At 42.0% G+C, this 25,165-nt stretch overlaps 1 protein-coding gene across 2 annotated transcripts in view; it reads right to left on the reverse strand.

Moving 5' to 3' along the window:
• TAF8 (TATA-box binding protein associated factor 8) overlaps nt 1–24,102 on the reverse strand; it is a 38,074-nt gene extending 13,972 nt beyond the window's left edge. The window contains exons 1-5 of one of the 2 annotated variants that reach the window (XM_089681151.1): nt 24,034–24,102; nt 12,216–12,372; nt 6,508–6,606; nt 6,373–6,435; nt 3,082–3,206 (exon numbers count right to left, since the gene is read on the reverse strand). In XM_089681151.1, the coding sequence (XP_089537277.1) occupies nt 3,082–3,206; nt 6,373–6,435; nt 6,508–6,606; nt 12,216–12,372; nt 24,034–24,081 (492 nt within the window). In that variant the 5' untranslated portion in view covers nt 24,082–24,102. The remainder of the gene's footprint in view (nt 1–3,081; nt 3,207–6,372; nt 6,436–6,507; nt 6,607–12,215; nt 12,373–24,033) is intronic. The other variant, XM_089681152.1, reaches the window with a different exon arrangement.
• Nucleotides 24,103–25,165: the final 1,063 nt, after the last annotated feature.

A 25,165-nucleotide genomic window follows, 5' to 3' on the forward strand; every position in this document is an offset into this window, starting at 1 on the left:
TGCTAATCTGAAGACCACATGACGTTTGGAGGTCTTTAGCTATTGACTCTGCAGACAGTTGGTGACTTCTGCGCACTGTGCGCTTCAGCATGCGCTGACCCCGCTCTGTCATTATACATGGTCTACCACTTTGTGGCTGCGTTGCTGTTGTTCCCAAAGTTGCTACAAGTGATAGCATATACTTGGTGAATACGGTCTCAGCCACATTAAATGAAATAAAGTCGCTCTTTAGCATGGATAAAGATCGCTGCCTGGAGGGGGCCTGTCAGGGAATCGCTCTCCATCCAGAGCCCAGAATGAAGTATATATAGTGTAGTATTTATGAAAATTAAATTACCAATAAATAACATAAAACCAGCATCACAAGAAAAAATCCGTCCGGACTTACAAAGATGACCAAAGCTCCGAGGTCCAGACACGGAGGCGTAACGTCAGCACGTAAGTGATCTGAGAAGGTCTTTCCGGCTGTGCAGTGTTTCATCAAGCTCTATATGCTGTAAGTTCTGCTGAGTGCATATTGGTGGAGGTTTGTGCATGGAAGAGAGAGCACGCCTGATGAACACTATAGTGGAGCACAAGTAGTGAAAACCTTGATTGATTTTGGACTTCTGTTTTTGACATTTATTTTTTAACTTTGCACGGACACTGTTCACCTTAGTGGTGTATTTATATTTTATTAATTTTTATCTCATTTAATGTGGCTAAGACCGTATTCACCAAGTATATGCCATCACTTTTAGCAATTTTTATTGTATGAATTTTTATTGCATGAAATTCTATTTTAATTTTATCGCTGCACAATCTTTATTGTACATCTGCTATTGGGTTTGTTACTTTTACTGCCATCTTTTTTGTTGAACACTCCCAATATACAGTATCTCACAGAAGTGAGTACACCCCTCACATTTTTGTAAATATTTTATTATATCTTTTCATGTGACAACACTGAATAAATGACACTTTACTACAATGTAAAGTAGTGAGTGTACAGCTTGTATAAATTTGCTGTCCCCTCAAAATAAGAACACACAGCCATTAAAGTCTAAAACGCTGGCAACAAAAGTGAGTACACCTCTAAGTGAAAATGTTTAAATTGGACCCAAAGTGCCAATATTTTGTGTGGCCACCATTATTTTCCAGCACTGCCTTAACTGGGCATGGAATTCACCAGAGCTTCACAGATTGCCACTGGAGTCCTCTTCCACTCCTCCATGATGACATCACAGAGCTGGTGGATGTTAGAGAGCTTGAGCTTCTCCACCTTCCGTTTGAGGATGCCCCACAGATGCTTAATAGGGTTTAGGTCTGGAGACATGCTTGGCCAGTCCATCACTTTTACCCTCAGCTTCTTTAGTAAGGCAGTGGTCGTCTTGGAGGTGTGTTTGGGGTCGTTATGTTGGAATACTGCCCTGTGGCCCAGTCTCTGAAGGGAGGGGATCATGCTCTGCTTCAGTATGTCACAGTACATATTGGCATTCATGGTTCCCTCAATGAACTGCAGCTCCCCAGTGCCGGCAGCACTCATGCAGCCCCAGACCATGACACTCCCACCAGCATGCTTGACTGTAGGCAAGACACACTTGTCTTTGTACTCCTCCCCTGGCTGCCGTGACACACGCTTGACACTATCTGAACCAAATCAGTTTATCTTGGTCTCATCAGACCACAGGACATGATTCCAGTAACCCATGTCCTTAGTCTGCTTGTCTTCAACAAACTATTTGCACGCTTTCTTGTGCATCATCTTTAGAAGAGGCTTCCTTCTGGGATGACAGCCATGCAGATCAACTTGATGCAGTGTGTGGCATATGGTCTGAGCACTGACAGGCTGACCCCCCCACCCCTTCAACCTCTGCAGCAATGCTGGCAGCACTCATACGTCTATTTACCTAAGACAACCTCTGGATATGACGCTGATCACGTGCACTCAACTTCTTTGGTCGACCATGGCGAAGCCTGTTCTGAGTGGAACCTGTGCTGTTACACCGCTGTATGGTCTTGGCCACCATGCTGCAGCTCAGCTTCTTTCAGGGACTTGGCAATCTTCTTATAGCCTAGGCCATCTTTATGTAAAGCAACAATTCTTTTTTTCAGATCCTCAGTTCTTTGCCATGAGGTGCAATGTTGAACTTCCAGTGACCAGTATGAGAGAGTGAGAGCAATAACACCAAATTTAACACACCTGCTGCCCATTCACACCCGAGACCTTGTAACACTAAGGAGTCACATGACACCGGGGAGGGAAAATGGCTAATTGGGCCCACTCACTTTTGTACTCACTTTTGTTGCCAGTGGTTTAGACATTAATGGCTGTGTGTTGAGTTATTTTGAGGGGACAGTACCTTTACACTGTTATACAAGCTGCACACTCATTACTTTACATTGTAGCAAAGTGTCATGTCTTCAGTGTTGTCACATGAAAAGATAGAACAAAATATTTACAAAAATGTGAGGGGAGTTCTCACTTCTGTGAGATACTGTATAACTGTAAATTAAACTATCATTTTAACTATTCCTAGTTTTCTGCTTGTCCCTGTTAATTATTCCACACATCTAGATCTCCATTTTTTGCCATTTCCACAACATCTCCAGAAGATGTCCCTGCAAGACTTATTTACACCTACCACCACTGTTTTTCTCGTGGTCCTCTCAATGAGTCTCTTCAGAAGAAACACATTCAGGTTTCCCTGCTTTGGATTCAAAATAGGAAAACAATATCTGTGCCCCTGTTCAATTTAAAGCAGTACTGCAATTTTTCTCCTGAGCAGCCATTGCTCATTGCAATTCATTTATATGTCAAAATGAGACATATAGATAAATAACCCATATAAATAATCAACCTATAAAAGGTTTAAACAGTTCCTAAAAATCCCACGTTCCCCAATAAACTAACCATCCTTTTCTGTAACCCAATCACTACACACATTGCTCCTCCGCCTTGAATTGTGCATGTTCACTTTGATGGGCCCCATTCTCCTCATGACATATTGATGCAACTGTTCGCAATTAATACTTCTTTGTATGATGTACAATGTTGTGCTATAATGCCTTGTAATAAAGAACTGTCACTAATGCTCTTACCGGCGTCTTGATGTAAGTGTGGGGATCTGGAAATTCTGGGAGGTGACCTGGAATGTGTGCAGGATGTGGCTTGTTCTGTCCGGCACTTAAAGCTTTTGGGGCAACAGGATGATTTGTCACAGGGGCTGCAAAGAAAAACAATGCATGAGCGACTGATCATACAGAACTTTGTTTAGTTTAGGAAAATGTGGTGAGGGGGTCAGAACTCCTGTCATGTGTTTAACCACTTGCCTACCGGGCATTTATACCCCCTTCCTGCCCAGTCCAATTTTCAGCTTTCAGCGCTGTTGCACTTTGAATGACAATTGCGCGGTCATGCAACACTGTACTCATATGAAATTTTTATACTTTTTTTGAGACAGATAGAGCTTTCTTTTGGTGGTATTTAATCACCACAGTGTTTTTTAGTTTTTGCTAAACAAACCAAAAACAACTGAAAATTTTGAAAAAAAATTTTTTTGTCTTAGTTTGTTAAAAAATTTTGTAAACGAGTAATTTTTCTCCTTCACTGATGTGCGCTACTAAGGCTGCAGCGATGGGCACTGATAGGCGGCACTGATGAGGAGGCATTGGTAGGTGGCACTGATGGGTATTGACAGGCATCACTGGTGGGCATTGACAGACATCACTAATGGGCACTGAAAGGCAGTACTCATATATGGCACCGAAAGGCGGCACTGACTGGCACCGATAGGTGGCACTGATATGTGGTATTAATGGGCACTGACAGGTGGCACTGATGGGGCTACACTGATCATCAGGGTACTGATCATCAGTGCCCTGATGATCAGTGTAGATGTCCCCTCTGGAAATGGAAATGCCGATTACCAGCTCTCCTTTCCTCATGAGCTGTCAGCGTGACAGCTTGTGAGGAGAGGAATGCCAATAACCGGCATTTCCTTATTTGCATGCGATCAGCTGTGGCTGTGATTGGACACAGCTGATCACATGACGAAGCCATCGGCTCTTTCCGCTTATCGATGACACAGAGCACCGGGGGTGAGCACACGCGGTTAGAGTGGAGAATGTCATATGAACAAGAGAACCACCGCCCCCTGTCATTTCCTTATATGGCAGACGGGAGGTGGTTAAATTATGTCTGTATCACCTTTAGAGAGATTTGCCCACTCTATTTGTCCTGGTGTCACCAGAAATGAAAGCAAGAAAAAAGAAAACAATTGTCAACAGAACAGCAAAAGAAGGTACTGTACATCTTAAAATGAGGACATCTGTGACAACAGCTGTGACAACTCTCTAAGATGGCATTTCTCTCTCTTTCTGTTGTGTCTCCAGGACAGGGAGTCCAGGTAAGTTTCTCCAACTGGGCACAAACTGCAAAAAATACACAGCTAGAGGTAGAGACTTTAACCTTTCCCTACTCTATCCAAAACTAAAGAGAAAACTTTGACTATACACACACTTTAATTTTATTTCCAGAACTAACTAATAGATTCGCATGATTCCCCTTGCTTTCGAAATGCTTCAACCACTGGACCATAAGATAACATACCATGCCTAATGTGTATTTAAACCCAAATATGTAAAACCAAAATATGTTGTTGCAGATGTATCTGAATCATCAAAAAGTTTCATTCTTTTTTATGCCCTGCTTTCAGTTAAAGGATATCAAACCCCAGGAACAACAATTGAACATACTGCAGCTTACCAGTCCTTAGATATGGTGGCTTCAACTGTAAAGGCTCATTTACACCATGTGCAGAGACCTGTGTTTTTCTGCTCCTAACCAAACGCAGGTCTCCGCAAGGGCACATAAAAAAAACAAACAATTGTTTTCTATGATTGAAATGTCACTTTTGGGTTTATTAACTAGTTACTGACCGCAGATAGCCAAACGACGGCTGCACTGCGGCCGGCCAGTTCTGAGAGGCCATCATATGACAACCTCCCAGAACGCGCTCTCCTGCACGCCCTACATACACAGCTGATCACGTGATGTGGTAAAAGGCCAATAACAGAGACCTTTTACCATGTGATCAGCCGTGTCCAATGACACGCTGATCACCGGGAAATGCAATTGCCAGTTCTCGGCTGCATTTTCCTTACGCTGTCAGTCGGCAGTTGTCAGAGCAGGGATCGGCACCGATCATCAGGGCAGTGATCATCAGTGCCCTGATCAGCTCCCATTAGTGCCACCCACCTGTGCCACCCACCTGTGCCACCCACCTGTGCCCAGCAGTGCCCATTAGTGCCGCCCATCAGTGCCCATTAGTGCCACCCACCAGTGCCGCCAGTCACTGCCCAGCAGTGCCAGTCAGTGCCGACTATCAGTGCTACCTATCAGTGCAGCCTCATCAACATACATCAGCGAAGGAGAAAAATTACCTGTTTGCAAAATTTTATAATAGAAACAAAGAAGCTTTTTTTTGCTCTTTTTTTGTTTATAGCGCAAAAAGTAAAACACTCAGTGACAAGTAAATACCACCAAAAGAAAGCTCTATTTGTGAGAAAAAAAATGATAAAAATTTCATATGGGTATATTGTTGCATGACCACACAATTGTCATTCAAATTGCGACAGCAATGAAAGCTGAAAATTGGCCTGGTAAGGAAGGGGGTATAAGTGCCCGGTAGGCAAGTGGTTAACTAAAGCTGGAGCGTGCAAAATCAGGTGCATTTCTGCATAGAAACCAATCAGCTTCCAGGTTTTATTGCCAAAGCTTAATTGAACAAGCTGAGGTTAGAGGCTGATTGGCTACTATGCACAAGTGCACCAGACTGAGTGAACCAACTTTAGTAAATCTCCCCCTTTGTGGCATTTCAGTAAAGTTAAAAAAAAATAAGGGATAAACGGTGCCTTGTATTGGAAATAATACTAATAATGATACAGAATCAATAGAGCTTGCACACATAAAGTGGATCGTTTTAACATGCACACTGATGGGAGCGAGCCCTAAAGTGATGTAAATTTACCAATCAGGGTCCATCAAAAGGACAACCAGTGGTTCTTTGGGAGCTCATTAAAAAACACAAACTCATAAATATTGTAAAAAATTCCAAATATCCTAAAATGTATTATAATGTTAGTGGGATTATAATGATGATCAGTTTAACTGCAACACAAAATGACAATAGCAATACCGACACACATTTCTACAAGCCATCCAACAAAATACTATAATGCTCCAAATATTTATGTTAAACCTGCACCCCAAGAAACATTTATGTTTCAGAATTAAAAATTCCAAGTACATAAATGTTGATATTGTAAGTCTTCTCATTCTGAACGATATAGAAATATAGATGCACTTCATAAAATTTCACAAAAACTTACGTGCGGTTATCACCATCCTCTGGGAACGCTTAGCATATGCAGGCAATGTATCCACATTAAAACCTGAGAATATTCACTTTGTTAGTAGATGAAAAAATTGCAATCTCATACTGACAATTACTCAGCACTACTTACCCATTTCTATAAGGGTGACAACTATATCTGGTAAAGTAGGCTGTGTACGTGCTGTATGCTCACAGAACGCTTTGGCACTGCGCCCAATCTCTGTCAGATCTGTGAAAATGAAATAATTAAATCAGTATGATTATGAATGATGCGTTGGTCCAATAATCTTTTATGCTATAAGATTTTTTTTCTTTTAGTTTCATTAGATGTTGCCCTGCATTCTCATTTTTTATACATTTGCTTTTTATCAAGTATAACTGTAAAAAATTCAGCCAAAGGAATAGGACCAGCTCCCAGGTGAAAGGGTCTCTTGGATGTACTCTGCAGGAGGAAGCTGCTCCACCTGCAAACAATCCAGGGAGGCACAGAGCTCATCTGAGGTACACCCAGGAACTTCTCCTCCACTTTGTGTTCACGCTACCAGTAGAGAACCAGTTTTCAAAGGTAATATCATTAGGTAGGACAATTTGAGCAAGGCCATTGATCTCCACATCATCCAGCATAGAGACCAGGCAACGTTCTGTTACAAGGGGGACTTCCGCTTTGCCCCAGGGGTGAAAGCACTGTAAAACCTAAATGGTGCCCAACAAAGTCTGAAGTAGGCCCCTCAACATAGTCCAAGGTGCCAGATGGTAGTCCCTGGGATGGAGGTCCACTGCGTGGAATGCCTCAGGAAAGGTAAAATAATACTACTCCAGTCACCTGAACAGGCTGTAGTGTTACAACAGGGACTACCTGATCTGCAGAGACAAGCTTGTAGGCCCTGTTCAGAACCCAAATTTTTGATATCAAAGAGGAGGGCTGATGGGAACCTACAAATAAAAAGAAAGGGTGGGGTGCCATCCTGTAGGGGAGATCCCCCAAAACACAACATTCCCTCACTGGAGGAGGGATATACCTTCAGTGCTCCGATGCAAGAAACCATGAAGCGCATCCCAACCCCGTCCTGGGGCCCTTTCCATCGGTCTAGGAGGTGGGGCTAGTAACTCCCTCTTGCCTCTACTCTTTAGCTGCTTGTATGCAGTACAGAGGTTGGCTGAAGGGGAGGAATGCCCAGCTCAGGCACACACAGTGATACTGCATACACTGAATCCCTGACAGCTATCATGTATTCTATAAGCCCTGACAGCTGGGTGCTGAAAGGAGTGCTTCAGCGCCCAGCTGAAAGCAGGACACAGCTCGGTTTCGCAAGATTCTGGGATTTTCTTAAGAGACTTTTGAGAAGTATGCTAATGTGACAGGGAGACCGCCCGGACCCCATAGAGTATGAGCAGGGTGGCCATTGCGACCCCTGTAGCTATGCCAGAGTGTATGGGTAAATGGCTGCTTGCATGTATGAGTAAATGGCTGTTCTTTTATTGGCAAACTACTGTATATATACCCTTTGCAGATGACTACATGATTGTATATGACTGTGTGAAAGTATGGGTAAATGAATATGCAGGAATGGGTAAATTACTGTATCCAGTTGCAGACTCTGGACGTGTTAGCCACACCCAAAAAAAATGGCATCATTGTACACAGTCCTTCTGCCCTGCTTCCAGTACCTCCCTTGTCCCAGTAACTACTAGCTATTCAGCTCTGATTAAGCATACCGACATTGCCATGTACACAGAGAAAGGTCTGACAGCTCAAGCTGTCAAAGAAAAGCAGTCTGGCAATGTCTATCAACATTGCTCAAAAGAAATAAAGTTTAATTCTGTATCTGTTTATTCATCTACAGATCAAAAGGGATCTGCAGATGAAGTCAGTTAAAGCAACCTGACAAGTAAGGCCAATTCACACTGTGAATGTACATTTCTATCAATTTTAGTTATATTTTAAGTGCGTTGACATACATTTTGAAGTCCATTGACATACATTTTGTAGTTTAGCACACCGCAACGTAATGGTGTGAATAGGACACATGGGAAATTATTGTTTTTCAGATGTCCTTCTGCTGATCTGCGTTTTAGGCCTTTTTCACACCATACATGCAGAAAAACTAATGGAAACTGATGCACAGATTTCACTTGCAGAGACATCAGTTTACATGCACACGTCAAGGGCTCATGTTCACCATAAGTGCATGAAAACTGATGGGAAAACTATGCATATTTCATATTTCACTTGCAGAGACATCAGTTTACCTCAGTTTTCGTGCATATTGACATTTTTTTGCGTGTCTGTTATGAACAGACTAACATCACACCCTGTGTCATCATCCTCTTCTTGTTTGTGGTAAGAGAGGCTAGAGAGATGAGGACATTTTGGAGAGTTTATTGCCATTTTGATTGCAGACTCTATTGTAAGCTTCCTGCTCATTCTGCGATACGATTTTCATCCCATTCATTTGAATAGGCTGAAATCACACTGAAGTGCAGAAAAAAGTACTGTATGCACTAACCCTGCAGCTATAAAAATAATTTTCATTCATGCCTCCTTAGTTTCCACTGGATAGATATAAACAGTAACATACAGACAAAAATAAACTATCATAGTCCTTCTTAACAGTCCCCATCAGAGACAACCTTTACATCATGGTCCCCTTCAGAGATTCCCTTACTTAAAACTTCCTCTCAATCAATCCAAAAACACCACATTATAGTCCCCATCACTGACCTCCTGAAAATCATCATACCCATCAAAGACCACTTTAAATCATAGTCCCCATCAAAACTCTATTTCTATACTAGTCCCCATCAGTGTCACCCTGATCAGAGACCACATCAGCATGTACCACCCTCATCAGATACCCTCTCCTCTGTGTTCCCCTCATCACAGACTCCTATCAGATACCCCCTCATCGTTGATTCCTTATCATAGAAATCTCTATTATAGCCTCCTCATCACAGACCAGCTTATCAGTGCATCCCTTACATCAGTGACCCCTCATTGAAGACAACATAATCCCCCTAATATGTCCCCTGCCATCAGTTTTCTCCTCATTTGTCCTCCGCAATCAGTTCTCTCCTCATCTGTCCCCCACCACCAGTACACTACGTATTTGTCCCCTGCCATCAAAGTCCACTCACCAGTCCCTTGTCATCAGCTTCACCCTCAACTGTGCCCACCATTCTGTCCTCATCAGGATCTGTGTCCCCATCTTTGTCCCCCTCTTCACATACCAACATCTCTGACCATATTTTTCCCCCTCCTTATATACCAGAATCTGTTCCCCATCCTTGCCCCCCTCCTTATATTCCAGAATCTGTGTTCCCATGTTTGTCCCCCTCTTCATATAAAAGAATCAGTGTCCTCATCTTTGTCCCCCTCTTCACATACCAGCATCTGTGCCCCCATCTATGTCCCCCTCCTTACATACCAGCATCTGTGCCCCCATCTGTGTCCCCCCCCTCCTCACATGCCGGCATCTGTGTCCCCCGCCTTATATGCCAGCATTCTTGTCTTTTTCCTTACATGCCGGCATCTATACTTCCCCCCCCGCCATTCTGTTTCCCGCTGAAAGAGCCCTTTCACAATCAGACGCCTACCCAAATGGCAGCATCCCAGCCAGCATCCAACAGGAGGAGGAAAAGGCGTCTGTAAACTCACAAAGTGCCGCTCTGCATTCCCTCCCACTTCCTGTCACATGAGGGGCTTGAAGAGCGGTGCGGTTCATTCTGCCAGCATTGCAGTGCGGAGCTGTGAGGGAAACTGAAGACATACTGCATAGTCTCGCACAGCTCCGCACCAGACATTACACACTGCATTTCAGTGTGAACATGACACATAGGAAACAATTGTTTCCTGTGTGTCTTGCAGAGCCCTGCGGTTTTCTGCAGCAGAAAAGAACAGGTCTCTGCACATGGTGTGAGCAAGTCGTAAAAAAAAAAAAAGTTTTTTTTAATTAAATGTTCATCTGTTTAATTCCTTATTAACCCTTATTTTACTCTAATCACACTAATTAACTCCTTATTCTTTTCCATTAAATTATTTTCCTGCTGATTTTTTTTTTGTTAATATAAGTTAATGAAATAGAAACTATTTAAACTTATTTTTGTTATTGTTTTTTTTCATTCATATTTTTACACTTTTAACATATATTTACATATTTCACACATAAAAAAGCGCACAATTTAAAAAACCCACCTTATTTCAATTGTAAGTAACTTTACAATGCTTTGTACCAGAATCAGAATTTTAGTGTGATTTTAAACAGGACTAAATTACTGAATAAAATGTGCACTTCTTATATGCAGTAACACTATTTATTTGGAAACTAACAATGCTCAAAAAAAAAAAAATTAAATTGATTTTTGTTACGTGTAATTATTTAAGGATTGCGAGAAAAAAAAAATCATTGTTCCAAGACAATATTCACAAAATGAAAGCCAAGGCCAAAATGAAACAAGGCAGCACAGTGGCTAAACGGTTAGCACTTCCGCCTGGCAGTACTAGGGTCGTTGGTTCGAATCCCAGCCACGGCACCTCTTGCCTGGAGTTTGCATTTTCTCCCTGTGCCTGCGTGGGTTTCCTCTGGTACTCCGGTTTCCGCCCACACTCAAAAGACATGCTGGTAGGTTAATTGGATCCTGTCTAAATTGGCCCATGTATATGAATGTGAGTTAGGGCCCTTATATTGTACGCCCCTTGAGGGTTAGGGACTGATGTGAATGTACAATATATATGTAAAGTGCTGCATAAAATTGACGGCGCTATAGAAGTACCCAAAATAAATAAAATATGTACTATGCTTTTATCTTACATAATGACAAAGTTATCACCGAATAAACAGGCCCCTAGCAGACATGTAAAAAATGCTTTGGTCCATAGGGAGTGAACAGGTGTGAGAGGCGAAGTGTCCCCTGTTAAACACATGTTTCATCATTGCACCCCTATTGAACACATGTTCCACCACTGCACCCCCTCCTGTTTCACCATGAGGCCCCCTTCAAGTGCAACGCGGGAGCGATTTCCAGTGTGTGTGGTGTGCCATAAGGAATAAAGGTGTGTTTTTCTGTGCGGGTAATTGCAGCTGCGGGAACAGTTGCAGACCCGCAGCAGGAACCACCCGCACAGATGTGAACCTAGCCTTAAGATGGAACTACACAATATCTGAGCACCACAAACTAAATACACCATTTAATTCATTTTTATATTCAAAGCAAACTCACCCATCCATCCATGTCTCCATGCTTTACTATGTTGAGAAATCACTTTGAAAACAATCCCCCTAGTATTTCTAGCTACAGCTATCTTGAGTAATAGATAATGAATGTACCACTTCCTGGAATTCGTCTGCCCTTAGCTCAGGCATGCAGGCAGGATAGTGTACTTAGCTAGGAATGCCCCTCCTCCAGATGAAAGAAAAAAAATGCATATAAACCCACAAGATATATGACAATTTTGGCCAGAAACCAGGAAACCACTGAAGAAATTTTAAAAAAAGTTGACAAAAAAAATTTAGTTCCGCTTTAATGACATTTCCAAACTGCTTTACCTTGTTCACTTTCTTCAAGATGGTCTTAGATATAAACAGTTCCAAAACATTGCAAGAAAGTCACAGAACCACACATATTCATCATTGTATAATTCTGCACAAAGCAAATGAGAATAAAAAACATCCTGCAACATGTTACCAACAGAGCTCTGAATGTATCCATGGAACACGACTTGCCAAAGTATCAGATTTCTCTCATAACAGTTAAAGGAGAGTCCATGATGCTCAATGCATCATTAGAAAATAACCAATATTTACTGTTGATACATTTGTGGGACACTTGAATCATACTCACAACTTTGTAGCATCTCAGTCAGTGTTTCCACAGCTGCTTTTTCTGAACTCTCAAACCCAGCTTCTGTGAGCAAAGAACTCACAACTACCTGAAGGGTTCGCCTACGAGCAAGCAAGTAATTATCAGCAGGAGTGGAGGTACCTCGGCCACAGGATCGCTGAGGAGAAACCAGATATCTTAAAATTAAAACTTACCCAAAATGCTGACAAAAAGTGCAACGCATCTTAAAATAATAATCCTGTGATACATTGTGAAATACACATTTTTTAATTTTTTTTTTTGAAAGCAGTCAAAATACGAGGTGGTATCAAAAGGATTTGAGACTAGTTTTGTAACACGCCAACAGATGGCACCACAAGGCTGCACATACAGTCACAGGGAGCACAGATCTTCAGAAGTCAGTGTGCCAAAAGTTATTGTCCTGTGTAAATGGGGAGCTGTGCAACTGGTGCTATTCTGACCACGTGCATTACCACTTCTGCCATTTTATCATGGACAGCGTGACAGACCCAACCAGGGCAGGGGCTTTTGGAGAGGACTAAGGGCTAGCCTTCTACCCACTGATTATAGCCCATGGAGGAGACCAGGGATATTGTCTGCTTTTCCCAATCAGAGCATGGAAAAGAGCTCAGTTCAGCCTCTGATCCCATGGTCATAGGGAGATCATTCTCTAATGATGGACAATAACACGATGAGCGCTGAGAGCGAGGCTTGGATTCTCTGCATAAAGACAAGCTTTCCTCTGGAGTGGATGGAAAGGTGTAATATAAAATCTTGTACAGCTATATACAGATCCTTGAAAAAGTAATCATACTCCTTGAAAATTTCCACATTTTGTCATGTTACAATCAAAAATGTAAATGTACTTTATTGGGATTTGATTTGATAGACCAACACAAAGTGGCACATAATTGTTAAGTGGAAGGAAAATCATAAATGGTTTTCAACATTTTTTACAAATAAATATCTGAAAAATGTGGCGTGCATTTGTATTCAGCCCCCCGGAGTCAATACTTTGTAGAAAAACCTTTCACTGCAATTAAAGCTGCAAGTCTTTTTGGGGATGTTTCTATCAGATTGAAGACCGTCTGTGAACAGCAATTTTCAGGTCTTGCCACAGATTCTCAATTGGATTTAGGACTGGGTCATTCTAACACATGAATATTCTATAATCTAAACCAGTTATCACTAAATGGTGGACTGGGGTCTAGATGCGGACCAAGCCACTGTTCCATCCAGACCCATACAATCCTGCCATTTAAGAGCCTTTTATTCCCCCAGCTGTCTTATGGTCATCCTCACAGAGTTGGCAGCGGGAGGCAGGACTGTTCTGGATGGAGGGTGGGAGCTGCACGAGGTTAACAAGCAGGTGATTGGTTGCTAGGATGAAGGGCAGTCCTAGCAATCAATCACTGTCTGTGTAAGGTAGGACAGTGGGGGGGGGGGGAATGGTGAAGTTAAAGGGGCTAAGAATATTACTGTAAAGGGGGTCCAAGTACTGAATGTGGGGGGACTGAAGACAGTAATGTGTGGGGCTAAGGACTGTGGTGTGTGGGGGCTGAGGACATTAAAGTGGGAGAGGCTGAGGACAGTAATATGGGAGGGGGTCTTGGGACAGTAATGTGGAATGATGATTTAAAAAGGGGCAGAGTAGTCTTCAGTGAAGGGGGCAGAGGAAAGTACTGTTGGGGGGAGGGGGGGTGATGTCAAGGAAGTGTGAGAACACTACTGTGAAAGGGGTGGAGGGGGGTGATGTAAAGGGAGAGCTGAGGACACTCATCAAGAGGGATCTTTCTGTAAATGAGGAAAGGACTGTGATGTGCAGTGGGGATTGAGGACACTGATGTGAGAACAGGTTCAGATCTGTACATATTCATATGGTGCACACATTGTGGTTAGGTCAGAACTACCTGCTAGACACCTGAATAAGTCTCCGAACCTTTTTTTTTTAAAGAAATTGCACAGCAGCAACATGTGGTTTGGCTCACACAAAAATGCACCACAGGGGCCTACTTGGCCTACTTGAGATTTGGGCCTCTGATGCATGCAAATTTTACTGCCTGGACCTTGGTGAATTTTAATTCAATACCCCTGATCTAAACCATTCCATTGTAGCTCTGGCAGTATGCTTAGGGTCGTTGTCCTGCTGGAAGGTGAACCTTCGCCCCGCTCTCAAGTCTTTTGCAGACTCTAACAGGTTTTACTCCAGGATTGCCCTGTATTTGGCTCCATCCATCTTCCCATCAACTCTGACCAGCTTTCCTGTCCCTGCTGAAGAAAAGCATCCCCACAACAAGATGCTGCCACCACCATGTTTCATAGTGGAGATGGTGTGTTCAGAGTGATGTGCAGTGTTAGTTTTCCGCCACACATAGCGTTTTGCTTTTAGGCCAAAAAGTTCATTTTTGGTCTCATCTGACCAGAGCACTTTCTTCCACATGTTTGTTGTGTCCCCCACATGGCTTCTCGCAAACGGGACTTCCTATGGCTCTTTTTAAATAATGTCTTTCTTCTTGCCACTCTTCCATAAAAAGGCCAGATTTGTGGAGTGCACAACTTATAGTTGTCCTGTGGAAAGATTATCCCACCTGAGCTAAGGATCTCTGCAGCTCTTCTAGAGTTACCATGGGCCTCTTGGCAGCTTCTCTGATTAATAATCTCCTTGCCTGGCCTGTCAGTATAGGTGGACGGCCATGTCCCGGTAGGTTTGCAGTTGTGCCATACTCTTTCCATTTTTGGATGGTGGATTGAACAGTGCTCCGTAAATTGTTCAAAGCTTAGGATATATTTTTTTTTATAACTGCTTTAAAATTATCCACAACTTTATCCCTGACTTCTCTGGTGTGTTTCACCCCCAAAGGAAAAAAATTCTCCATTTTGCCCAAAAGTCCTCTATAACCACACGGGTCCAAGAGTCTAGTTACAAGATCCACACCAGGTGGTACAGGGTTCCCACTTTACTCCGCTGTATCAACCCCTCAGGTGTCATGCTGGCGTTGCGGTGCTGAAGATGGGACCATGCTTCATATTTTCTGGTCGTTCTCAGGAATTTGGCCGTTCTGGCGCGATGTGACCTGTTATCAAACAGCTTTCTGTGGTGGATTTGCACGATAACTCCGCGGCTTGCCCGTTACACTTGATGGAGAGACCTATTAAAAAGTACCAATCCTTCCTGACAATCCAGCTCCTTAACTCAGCTAAGCCGTGTATCCCGCTCTGTTGGAGCACTGATCCTCAATTGAAGGCTCTTTAGTTCGCTAGAGTTAATGTTCTCTGGGATATGGAGGAACTTTATGCAAAACATATCTGTATCTTTTATTGTGTGAAGAGGAGTTAAAAGGTAAAAAAAAAAAGTACAATAGAAATGGATTGGATGAAGCTTATGACCTATAATATGAAAGGGTTAAATTCCCCCAAAAAAGGGCATAAGATACTCAGGGAAATCCAGCAATATGAAATAGATGTAATATTCCTCCAAGAGACACATTTGACCCATAACACAAATGTGAAATTATATGCAAAGTACCACCAAACATGGTACTACGCTGATTCATCATTCAAAGGGGCAAAAGGAGTGTCAATTGGAATCTCAAAAAATGTTGCCTTTTCCCTGGAAGACAAAATGGAAGACCCTGAAGGTCGGTTTCTGTTTATCAGGGGAATGTTACAGGGAATGGAATATACATTGGCCAATATTTATTGTCCAAATAAAAAGCCAGCTAAATTCTTAAAGAATTAAAGAAACTCGCGGAATTTAAAAAAGGGATCTCTGGTCGTCGCAAGGGATTTTAATTTGTGTCTGGACCCCCAATGGGATGCAATATCATGTTCAGGGAGAGAAGAGGATAGGGACTTGAAATCATTGAAGAAGTTATTATATAAATATCAACTAGTGGATGTGTGGAGAGTAAACCACCCAAGAGAAAGAGACTTTACCTTCTTCTCCCATGTACATGGTTCGTATTCAAGGCTGGATTATATAATGATAGAGCATAGACAATTGGAGAAACTAATAGGCTGCAATATAGAGGTTATGTCTATCTCGGATCATTCTCCCGTCACAATGAAGTTACAAGTAGGGGACGGTAAAGATAAAAAAAAACTCTCTTGGAGGTTAAATGAAATGCTTTTACAGGACCCCAAAGTAGAGAAAAGGTTAAAACTGGAAACTGAACAATTTTTTTAACTTAATGAGACCAATGAAATATCAGCGGCAACAGTTTGGGAGACACAAAAAGCTTATATTAGGGGAATATTGATTTCAAGGAGGATATTTAATAAGGTTTCAAAAGATAGATATCAATGGGGGAATAGGCCTGGAAAATATTTAATGAGCAGACTTAAGAACAAGAAAACTAGAAACTTCCTAGAAAAAATTAGAGATGGGAAGAGAGAAATAGTGTTTAATACTCCTGATATCGCAAAGAGGTTCTATAAATATTATAATGAACTTTATGACGTGAGGGGTGGCAATCAAGGGGAAAGTGAAGAAGAGAAGAAAAAATTAGACAGAAATATCTAAGGGAGGTGGGTTTGCCACAATTAACTCAAGAAAAATTAGAAGCCCTTTAAAGCCCCATTACCACGGAAGAAATTGAATCAGTGTTAAAGAATACATCTGTAGGCAAAAGTCCAGAGCCAGATGGATACACGGTGGGGTATCTTAAAAAGTTCAAGGATCTATTAATCCCTAAAATCTGTAGATATATTAACACAATAGGTGGGGGGTTGGAAATGAGTAAGGAGTCGCTGCAAGCCCACATTACGCTCATTTTAAAGGAAGGAAAGGATAGTTTACAATGTGCCAGGCATAGGCCTATATCATTATTAAACACCGATACTAAATTATATGCAAAGGTACTAGCAATAAGACTGAAAGACCTGATCCATGAATGGGTACATGTAGATCAGGTGGGCTTTGTACCGGGAAGAGAAGGAAGGGACAATGGCCTGAGATCCTTGATCCTTATACAAAGAGCTAAAAAAAGAGAAAAGATACCTACAATACTTTTGTCAATAGACGCCGAAAAGGCATTTGATAGGGTCAATTGGGGATTCATGTTTGATACATTAGAAATACTAGGAATAGTGCCTAGGATGATGAATTGGATAAAAGTATTGTATAATGACCCATCAGCGGCGGTTAAGGTTAATGAATCTCTCTCTCAGTTCTTTATGATGCATAATGGCACAGGGATGACAGGGATGTCCTCTTTCTCCTTTATTATTTGCTTTGTCTTTGGAACCACTCTTGGAGAGGGTAAGGAAATGTATAGATATAAGGGGGATAAAAGTAGGAAAAATAGAGCATAAAGTCGCCGCCTTTGCAGATGATATGTTGTTTTACATAGTTAACCCTAGAATAACTTTGCCTAACTTAATGAAAGTATTAAAACAGTATGGGGAGATGTCAAACTTAAAAATAAACCCCGTTAAACCTGAGGTCTTAAACCGGAGGTACGTTTTTGGTTGTAACAAAATGTGGAGAATTTCAAGGGGTATGAATACTTTTCAAGGGTGTGTGTGTGTGTGTGTGTGTGTGTGTGTGTGTGTGTGTGTATATTGGGACAGAAATATTTATCAACAATCTCCCTCAAGAAATCACTGAAGATAAATTAATTCTACTTTTTCAGACTGTTGGAGTATTGTATGAGTTTTGTTTCATGATGGAAAGATTGCACAGGTGAGGGCCAGTCACCTGAAGGACAGCATTTGTAATGTGTATTCAGGGAGGTGTCAGGCTGTCTGGGGTTAGGCTCCTGGCTGGCCTGGGTGCTTGACTGTTGATTAGCTTACTGTTAATTAGATCACTGTTAGTTGTTGGCTATACTGTCTACAGTTTGCACTGTTTAGGATAATGTGATCAAGCTCTTACCTAATTAGTGTAGGATGTTTATCCTGATGTGCAAGATTTGTTTTTATTGTTCATATGGGGGCTGCCTCTATTTCTGAAGTGTATATATATATATAAAAAAAAAAAAAAGTATTTCTGTTAAATAAAGAGTTCCAGATTGCACCCAAGCTAGTATCATCTATTACTTGGGTGTAATGCACACCTATAATACCGTGGCCCTGTGTCCCAGCGGCGAGGAAGCAGTTATCTGATGGAATCACCCAGGTGGGGTGCAAGGTGGTCCGTCACAAACAGCTAGTTAGAACAAAGAGTGAAACGTAAAACCTGTACACTGGTAATGATCCTTGACATGAAGAACAGGTCATCCACAGCACTCTGATGGGAGTTCTTGGCAGGCTTCAACGCAGTGTTCCTTCTGCTCCTGGGTCAGCAGCCTGTAGACGAACTTGGAAACAAGGCGCATGTTCAAATCACACATGAGGATGGCCTGGATTGTTCCATATGACACACAGACAATGGCAGCAATGTTGTGGATTATTCTTCGACAATCATCATGCACAAGTTGCTGAATGGTTTCAACATTTTTGGGGGTTAAGCTCGCTGAAGGTCTTCCTGATCTCTCGTTGTCTTCCAGTGATGTTCTTCTACTCTTAAAGTGCGCGTGCCACTCAATACACCTCCCAATGTGCATAAAACAATGTCTTTTGGCACACTGACTTATGAAGGTTGGTGCTCCCTGCAATGGTGCGTGCAGCCTTGTACTGCCATCTGTTGGCGAGTCTTGAAACCTTTTGATACCACCTCGTAAATTGTTGTTACAACTAAATATTTAATGTAAAGTATCTGTGACATTTTACCCAATGTACATTCTGCAATATTAATGGAGAGCTGTTACAGCTTACATTTCGTATGTATAACACTGTGTATAAAAAATGGAAGTTCTTTAACATCCTGGCCCTTTCCTCCTGCCAAGTGTCCTCAAAGCAAACAGCTTGCTATGGGGGCACCTGAGCAGGCTTGCCCGGAACCATTGCCCTGTGTGTCTATTCACACACAAAGCCATGGATTGGCCCTGTCCCCATCTTTCCTCATTGGCTCACTGACTGTGACTGACAGGAGCAGGAGCCAATGAGGAGGGAGAGTCCCCGAAGAGCCGAGTCACTTGTGCACATTGCTGCATTGCAGTGGGGCTCAGATAAGTATTGGGATGCTGCTACACAGAATGCATTAAGTTAAAATACCTTGAGCCTTTACAACCACTTTAAAGTGTCCTGTCAATAAGGTCTCCAAAATAAAGTGGTTCTAAAGCCAGAAGGTTTTTTTACCTTAACCAGTTCAGCTCCACAGCAAATATTTTACATTTTTGCACACGTGTAAAAATCTTCATTTTTGGTAACAAAGCTACTTAAACCCCCAAAACATTATATATTTTCTGAAAGCTGAGGCCCTGTACGATACTGCAAATTTTTATGCCTCATGATATTTTTGTAACTGTTCATTAATTTCAGAAAAAAATTAAATAAATTGTAATCCAAACACGCACAATATAATACCAATTATGGTGAAATATAAAAGATAAGGTTGTGTCGAGATAATAGATACCAAACATCTATTTGCGACACTTTTGGTTCAGAATGCATAGACTGTATGAAAGTAAAAAACCCTGAGCCTTTATAACCGCTTTAATATCATGAATTTAAATAAATATGAATTTATTTTCAGCACCTTTTTGGTCAATAGGCTGCTTTCACACTGAGCAGTTGTTGAAGTGCTTTGCGTTTAAAAAAAAAGCGCAAGAAAAGCTAAAAAAAATTAGATTCAATGTATGTCTTTGTCACTGGTCTATTGTACTAAAATCCTCGTTGCCACAATTTTTATGCATATTTGGACAGTTAAAAAAAAAAGAAAAAAAAAAAAGGCGCACCAAAAATGTACCTCCCCATTATAGCCTGGTTCACCCCTATGTGGTTTATAGTGCTTTTTGCAGAAACGCGCTACAGTCCATTTAACACGGTTTTCTATGGGACACATTTATGCTTTTTTGCTGTGTTTTTGGAAAGGGTCAGGACGCTTTTTAAATGCAAAACGTTGCGTATTTGGTTCAACAGACTTCAATAGAGATGCAGCAGAAAACGCACATTTTGATACAGTTTTGATGCATTTTGCATTTTTAATCTGCCCAGCAACAAGTTAACCAAACAAAAGAAAAAAAAATTTAGAAACACACAAAAAAGCATCAAAAATGCACATGCAAAAACACAAAATGCACTGCAAAAGAAACAGCAAAACAGACAAAATGCAATATGCATTGGTGTGAACCAGGCCTGAAATGCATTGAAAAATGCATAAAAAAAAACACGTGTTACGTTTTTGATGCATTTTTTGAGCCATATGACCTATGAAAACCGCACCCTAAACATGGTAAAAATCGCTGCAAAAGTGCACACTTATCGACACCTTTTTTCCTATTAGCAAAATGCAGATAACACTATCTTCAGCCAATACATTCTGGTCGCTGATATCGGTGCATCCGTAGTGAAGACCAATTCTCTTTTGGTGTACAGAGAGAAAACCCAGTCTCAGTTAAATTTTGCAAAAGTGTCTCATTTTAAAAGTGGCACAGCATGCGCTAAATTCAAGTACAAGTTCTAGACAGGTACATGAATTTGGCACATTCTTCACCACTTTTAGAAAACATGCGACACACTTTTGTAAAATCTGCATGCGCCAGTCTTCATGAACTCTAGGGTAGGTGTGCATAGACTATATTGCCAAAAGTATTGGGACACCCCTCCAAATCATTGGATTCAGGTGTTCCAATCACCTCCATGGCCACAGGTGCATATAATCAAGCACCTAGGCATGCAGACTGCTTCTACAAACATTTGTGAAAGAATGGGTCGCTCTCAGGAGCTCAGTGAATTCAAGCGTGATACCTTGATAGGTTGCCACCTGTGCAATAAGTCCATCCGTGAAATTTCCTTGCTACTAAATATTCCAGGGTCAAATGTTAGTATTATTATAACAAAGTGGAAGCAACTGGGAACAACAGCAACTCAGTCACGTTAAATGACAGAGCAGAGTCAGAACATGCTGAAGCGCACAGTGTGCAGAAGTCACCAACTGTCTGCAGAGTCAATAGCTAAAGACCTCCAAACTTTGTGTGGCCTTCAGATTAGCACAACGGTGCATAGAGAGCTTCATTGAATGGGTTTTCATGGCTGAGCAGCTGCATCCGAGCCTTACATCACCAAGTGCAATGCAAAGCGTCGGATGCAGTGGTGTAAAGCACACTGCCACTGGACTCTAGAGCAGTAGACATGTGTCCCCTGGAGTGACAAATCACACTTCCGTCCAGAAGGACGTGTCTGAGTTTGCCGGTTAACAGGAGAACGGTACTTGCCTGACTGCATTGTGCCAAGTGTAAAGTGTGGTGGAGGGGAGATTATGGTGTGGAGTTGTTTTCAGGGGTTGGGCTTGGTCCTTTAGTTCCAGTGAAGGGAACTCTTAAGGCATCAGCACACCAAGACATTTTGGACAATTTCATGCTCCCAACTTTGTGGGAACAGTTTGGGGATGGCCCTTTCCTGTTCCAACATGACTGCGCACCAGTGCACAAAGCAAGGTTCATAAAGACATGGATGAGCACGTTTGGGGTGGAAAAACATGACTGGCCTGTACAGAGTCCTGACCTCAACCCGATAGAACACCTTTGGGATGAATTACAGCAGAGACTGCGAGCCAGGCCTTCTCATCCGACATCACTGCCTGACCTCACAAATGTGCTTCTGGAAGAATGGTCAAACATTCCCATAGACACACTCCTAAACCTTGTGGACAGCCTTCCCAGAAGAGTTGAAGCTGTTATAGCTGCAAAGGGTGGGCCAACTCAATATTGAACCCTACAGACTAAGACTGGGATGCCATTAAGCTCTTCCCAACTTCGCTATAGCCAAAATATGGCTACAGTGCGTTCATCCAGTTCTGGGAGGGCATCTATAGATGTCCTCCCAGAACCACGCCCCCCACTTGCTCCCTGGGGTACACATCTGACGTGTTCTGTGATCGCTGTGTTATTTGGACACAGCTGATCACAGATAGCAGTAAAGGGACAATCACAGCAGCCCTTTACCATGTGATCAGCTGTGTCCAATCACAGTTGTTCACATTGTAAACAGACTTTTCGGTTATGGACAGTCCTTTCCTCATACGCTGTCACAGCGAGAAAAGAGCCAGTAACTGGCAATTCTGACAGGGGACTTTTGCACTGATAATCAGTGGAGCTTCAGCAGAGCACATCAGTGAAGGAGAAAAATGACTTATTTGCAACATTTTAGAAAAAAGAAACTAAGAATTTTTTTTTTTAATTTTCGTTTGTTTTATTTGGTTAGGAAAATATTAAAAACCCAGTGGTGATTATTCACTTCCCGTCCAGCCCATGAACATAAATGGCCAGATGAATGCAGTGCAGGAGCGGGTTGCCATTTATAAACGTCCTCCCACTTCCCTGCCTGTGCCCGCTCCCTGGGAGCGCACAGCACCGCGATCTGGTGCCCACTGTGTCTTCCGGACACAGCAGAACACCGATCGTTGTACGGGACCTCTATGTGAGGTCCAGATCATGTGATCACTGATTGGCCAATCAGTGATCACATGAATAGTAGTAAGCAAGATGTCACTTCTGACATCATTGCTTACTACGTGTGAAACCTGTGAATGATCACAGAGGTCACATGGTACAAGGCTATTCACAACAGCCTTATACCATGTGACAAGCTGTGACCAATCACAGATCTCACAGTATTTCTCAATGGCTGCAAGAATGCAGCCAGAGAGAAGGAGAAATGATTGCTTTTACAGCCTTTATGGGTGTAAAAGCAATCAGTGTAAACAAAAAATCATCACCCCCCACTGCTAGGGTGACAGTATGTAAAAATAATAATATAAAAAAATAAAATGTAAAAAAGATTTCTGAAAAATTATATCTTTTGGTTCTAAACTAATTTGGGTTTTTTTTTTACTAAAAAAATAGCTGAATACGTTTTGAAGAAAGATTTGCTACATTTTTTTCAAATGTTTGGACTTTTTCATTTATATTGCAAAAAAATAAAAATCCCAGAGGTGAATAAATACCACCAAAATAAAGTTTTCCGTCTCAAAAAAATACTAACAAATACATATGGGTGCAGTGTTGCATGACGACGCAATTGTCATTCAAAGTGTGATAGCGCTGAAAATTGGCCTGGACAGGAAGGGGGTAAAAGTGTCCGGACTTGAAGTGGTTAAATAACACAAAAAAAAAACCTGTCTAAAAAAAAATGATACAAATGTCATACGGATGCAGTGTTGCATGACTGCGCAATTGTAATTCAAAGTATGTCAAAAAGGGGGTGAAAGTGCACAGTATTGAAGTGGTTACAGTTCATGTGCGTGTAAAGGCAGGCGTCCCAACACTTCTGGCAATATAGTGTAGGTTAACATAGGGCAGCTTTTAGAAGCAAAAAGTCCCCCCTCCCTCCCCCTTTAAATGTGTTGTTGTTGACGCCCACTCCCTCATGTAGCTTAGTGGGCTCTGCCTCGCATTGTCCTGCACGGCTTTTCTAGGCATTCGGTTTGTTTGGAGAGATCCCCCATGTGTTAACCTGGTGTATGGAGCGTGGCCTAGCGGTGCACACAGCAATGACTGATGTCTGCTCTTGAAATGAGACCCCTGGCTCGTTGCTAGGGACAACGCCATTACTGCTTTGTTTTCCTGCAAAAGGCTGGAAGCTGCGTAAACCCCTATCATGACCTCGGGCCACGCCTCCGTTCACGTGACTGGTTTCCGCCTATCGCTCCCGCACGCCATGAGCTTATGAAACAGTTCGGAACCTTCTCAAACACAAATCTATCATTACATAAAACGTAAAGCTTGCTGAACTCTCGCCCCCGATTTGATTCGTTCATCACCCGGGTGAATATTACCGTTCCGGAGCTGCCCGAACCACTCACAGCCGTAGCAGTCTCCGCCATCTTGATTAGCACGTCCTGGCGCAAAGGCTGCCGGGAGATGTAGTCCTTTGACTGGTCCTGCAGGTGCTACTTAGCTAGGCGTAACCTTGTGAAGAGGGGAACCTTCTGGAGAAAAATACTTCTCGAAATAGATTTTTGTTTCTGTATTGTTGGTTTGGTTCCTTTGCTATAAGAATGCCTACCATATTTATTGAAACTCAATAAACTTGTGTGACCTGGCTTTATGGAGCTGAACTCAAGGGAAGAAACAGACAAACCTACAGTACAACTTCAATGTTTACTTTATTGAGTGAGGGAAGAAAAGGACCTTTAGGGCTACGTTCACACTTGGCTTCATTTCTAACTCCTGCCAAATGCCCCTATAGCATTTGACAGGTGTTTGGGAAGCGTTTTTAACGCCCTGCTCCTTGGAGCTTACAATGTAGGAGATATGACCACTCTAATAGTGGACAATAGGGTGCGTCTTGGCAAATCACATGCCAAGTCACACCCCATGTGACCGGGGGCTTAATATTGCTCTATAGAGATGGTTCACATGTCCACTCCAAGTCACCCGAAACAGAACGTCTGGAGCTCAAAAACATTTTGTAGCTATTTTTGTAGCTCCATGGAGGCACATTGGCATGTTTTTATTCCTATTGAAATACATAGAAATCCACACATCATGCGGTTTCAAGCGCTTTAGCTCATTCTGTCGTGCGACAGAATGCATTTTTCCAATTTCCAAAATGGAAAATGGTCCATTTTGGAAATTGGAAAAACATGATTCTGAGATAAGGAAGCTGCTGTGGCTGGTTCATGGGAAATAATGCTGAATTTTATAAGTCCCCAATGTAAGATGCTGCATTAAATGTCTTTATGCTCTTTACCATATGCTGCATGGGTTTTTTTCTATTTTTATGAGGATTATGGAGATTTGAGAGCTTGGAAAGTGACTGCTATAAACTTCAGAACATCCCTTTAACCCCTTCACGCCTAAGGGTAAAACAAATCTAAATGCCTAAGCACAATTCTGCAACTTTGACATGTGTTAGTAAAACCGTACATATCATCACAACTACTTTGTACATCCAGGTGGATTATA

Source organism: Staurois parvus, unplaced genomic scaffold, assembly GCF_062004578.1.
Source record: "Staurois parvus isolate SC_StPar_1 unplaced genomic scaffold, SC_StPar_1.0 ptg000261l, whole genome shotgun sequence".
NCBI lineage: Eukaryota > Metazoa > Chordata > Amphibia > Anura > Ranidae > Staurois > Staurois parvus.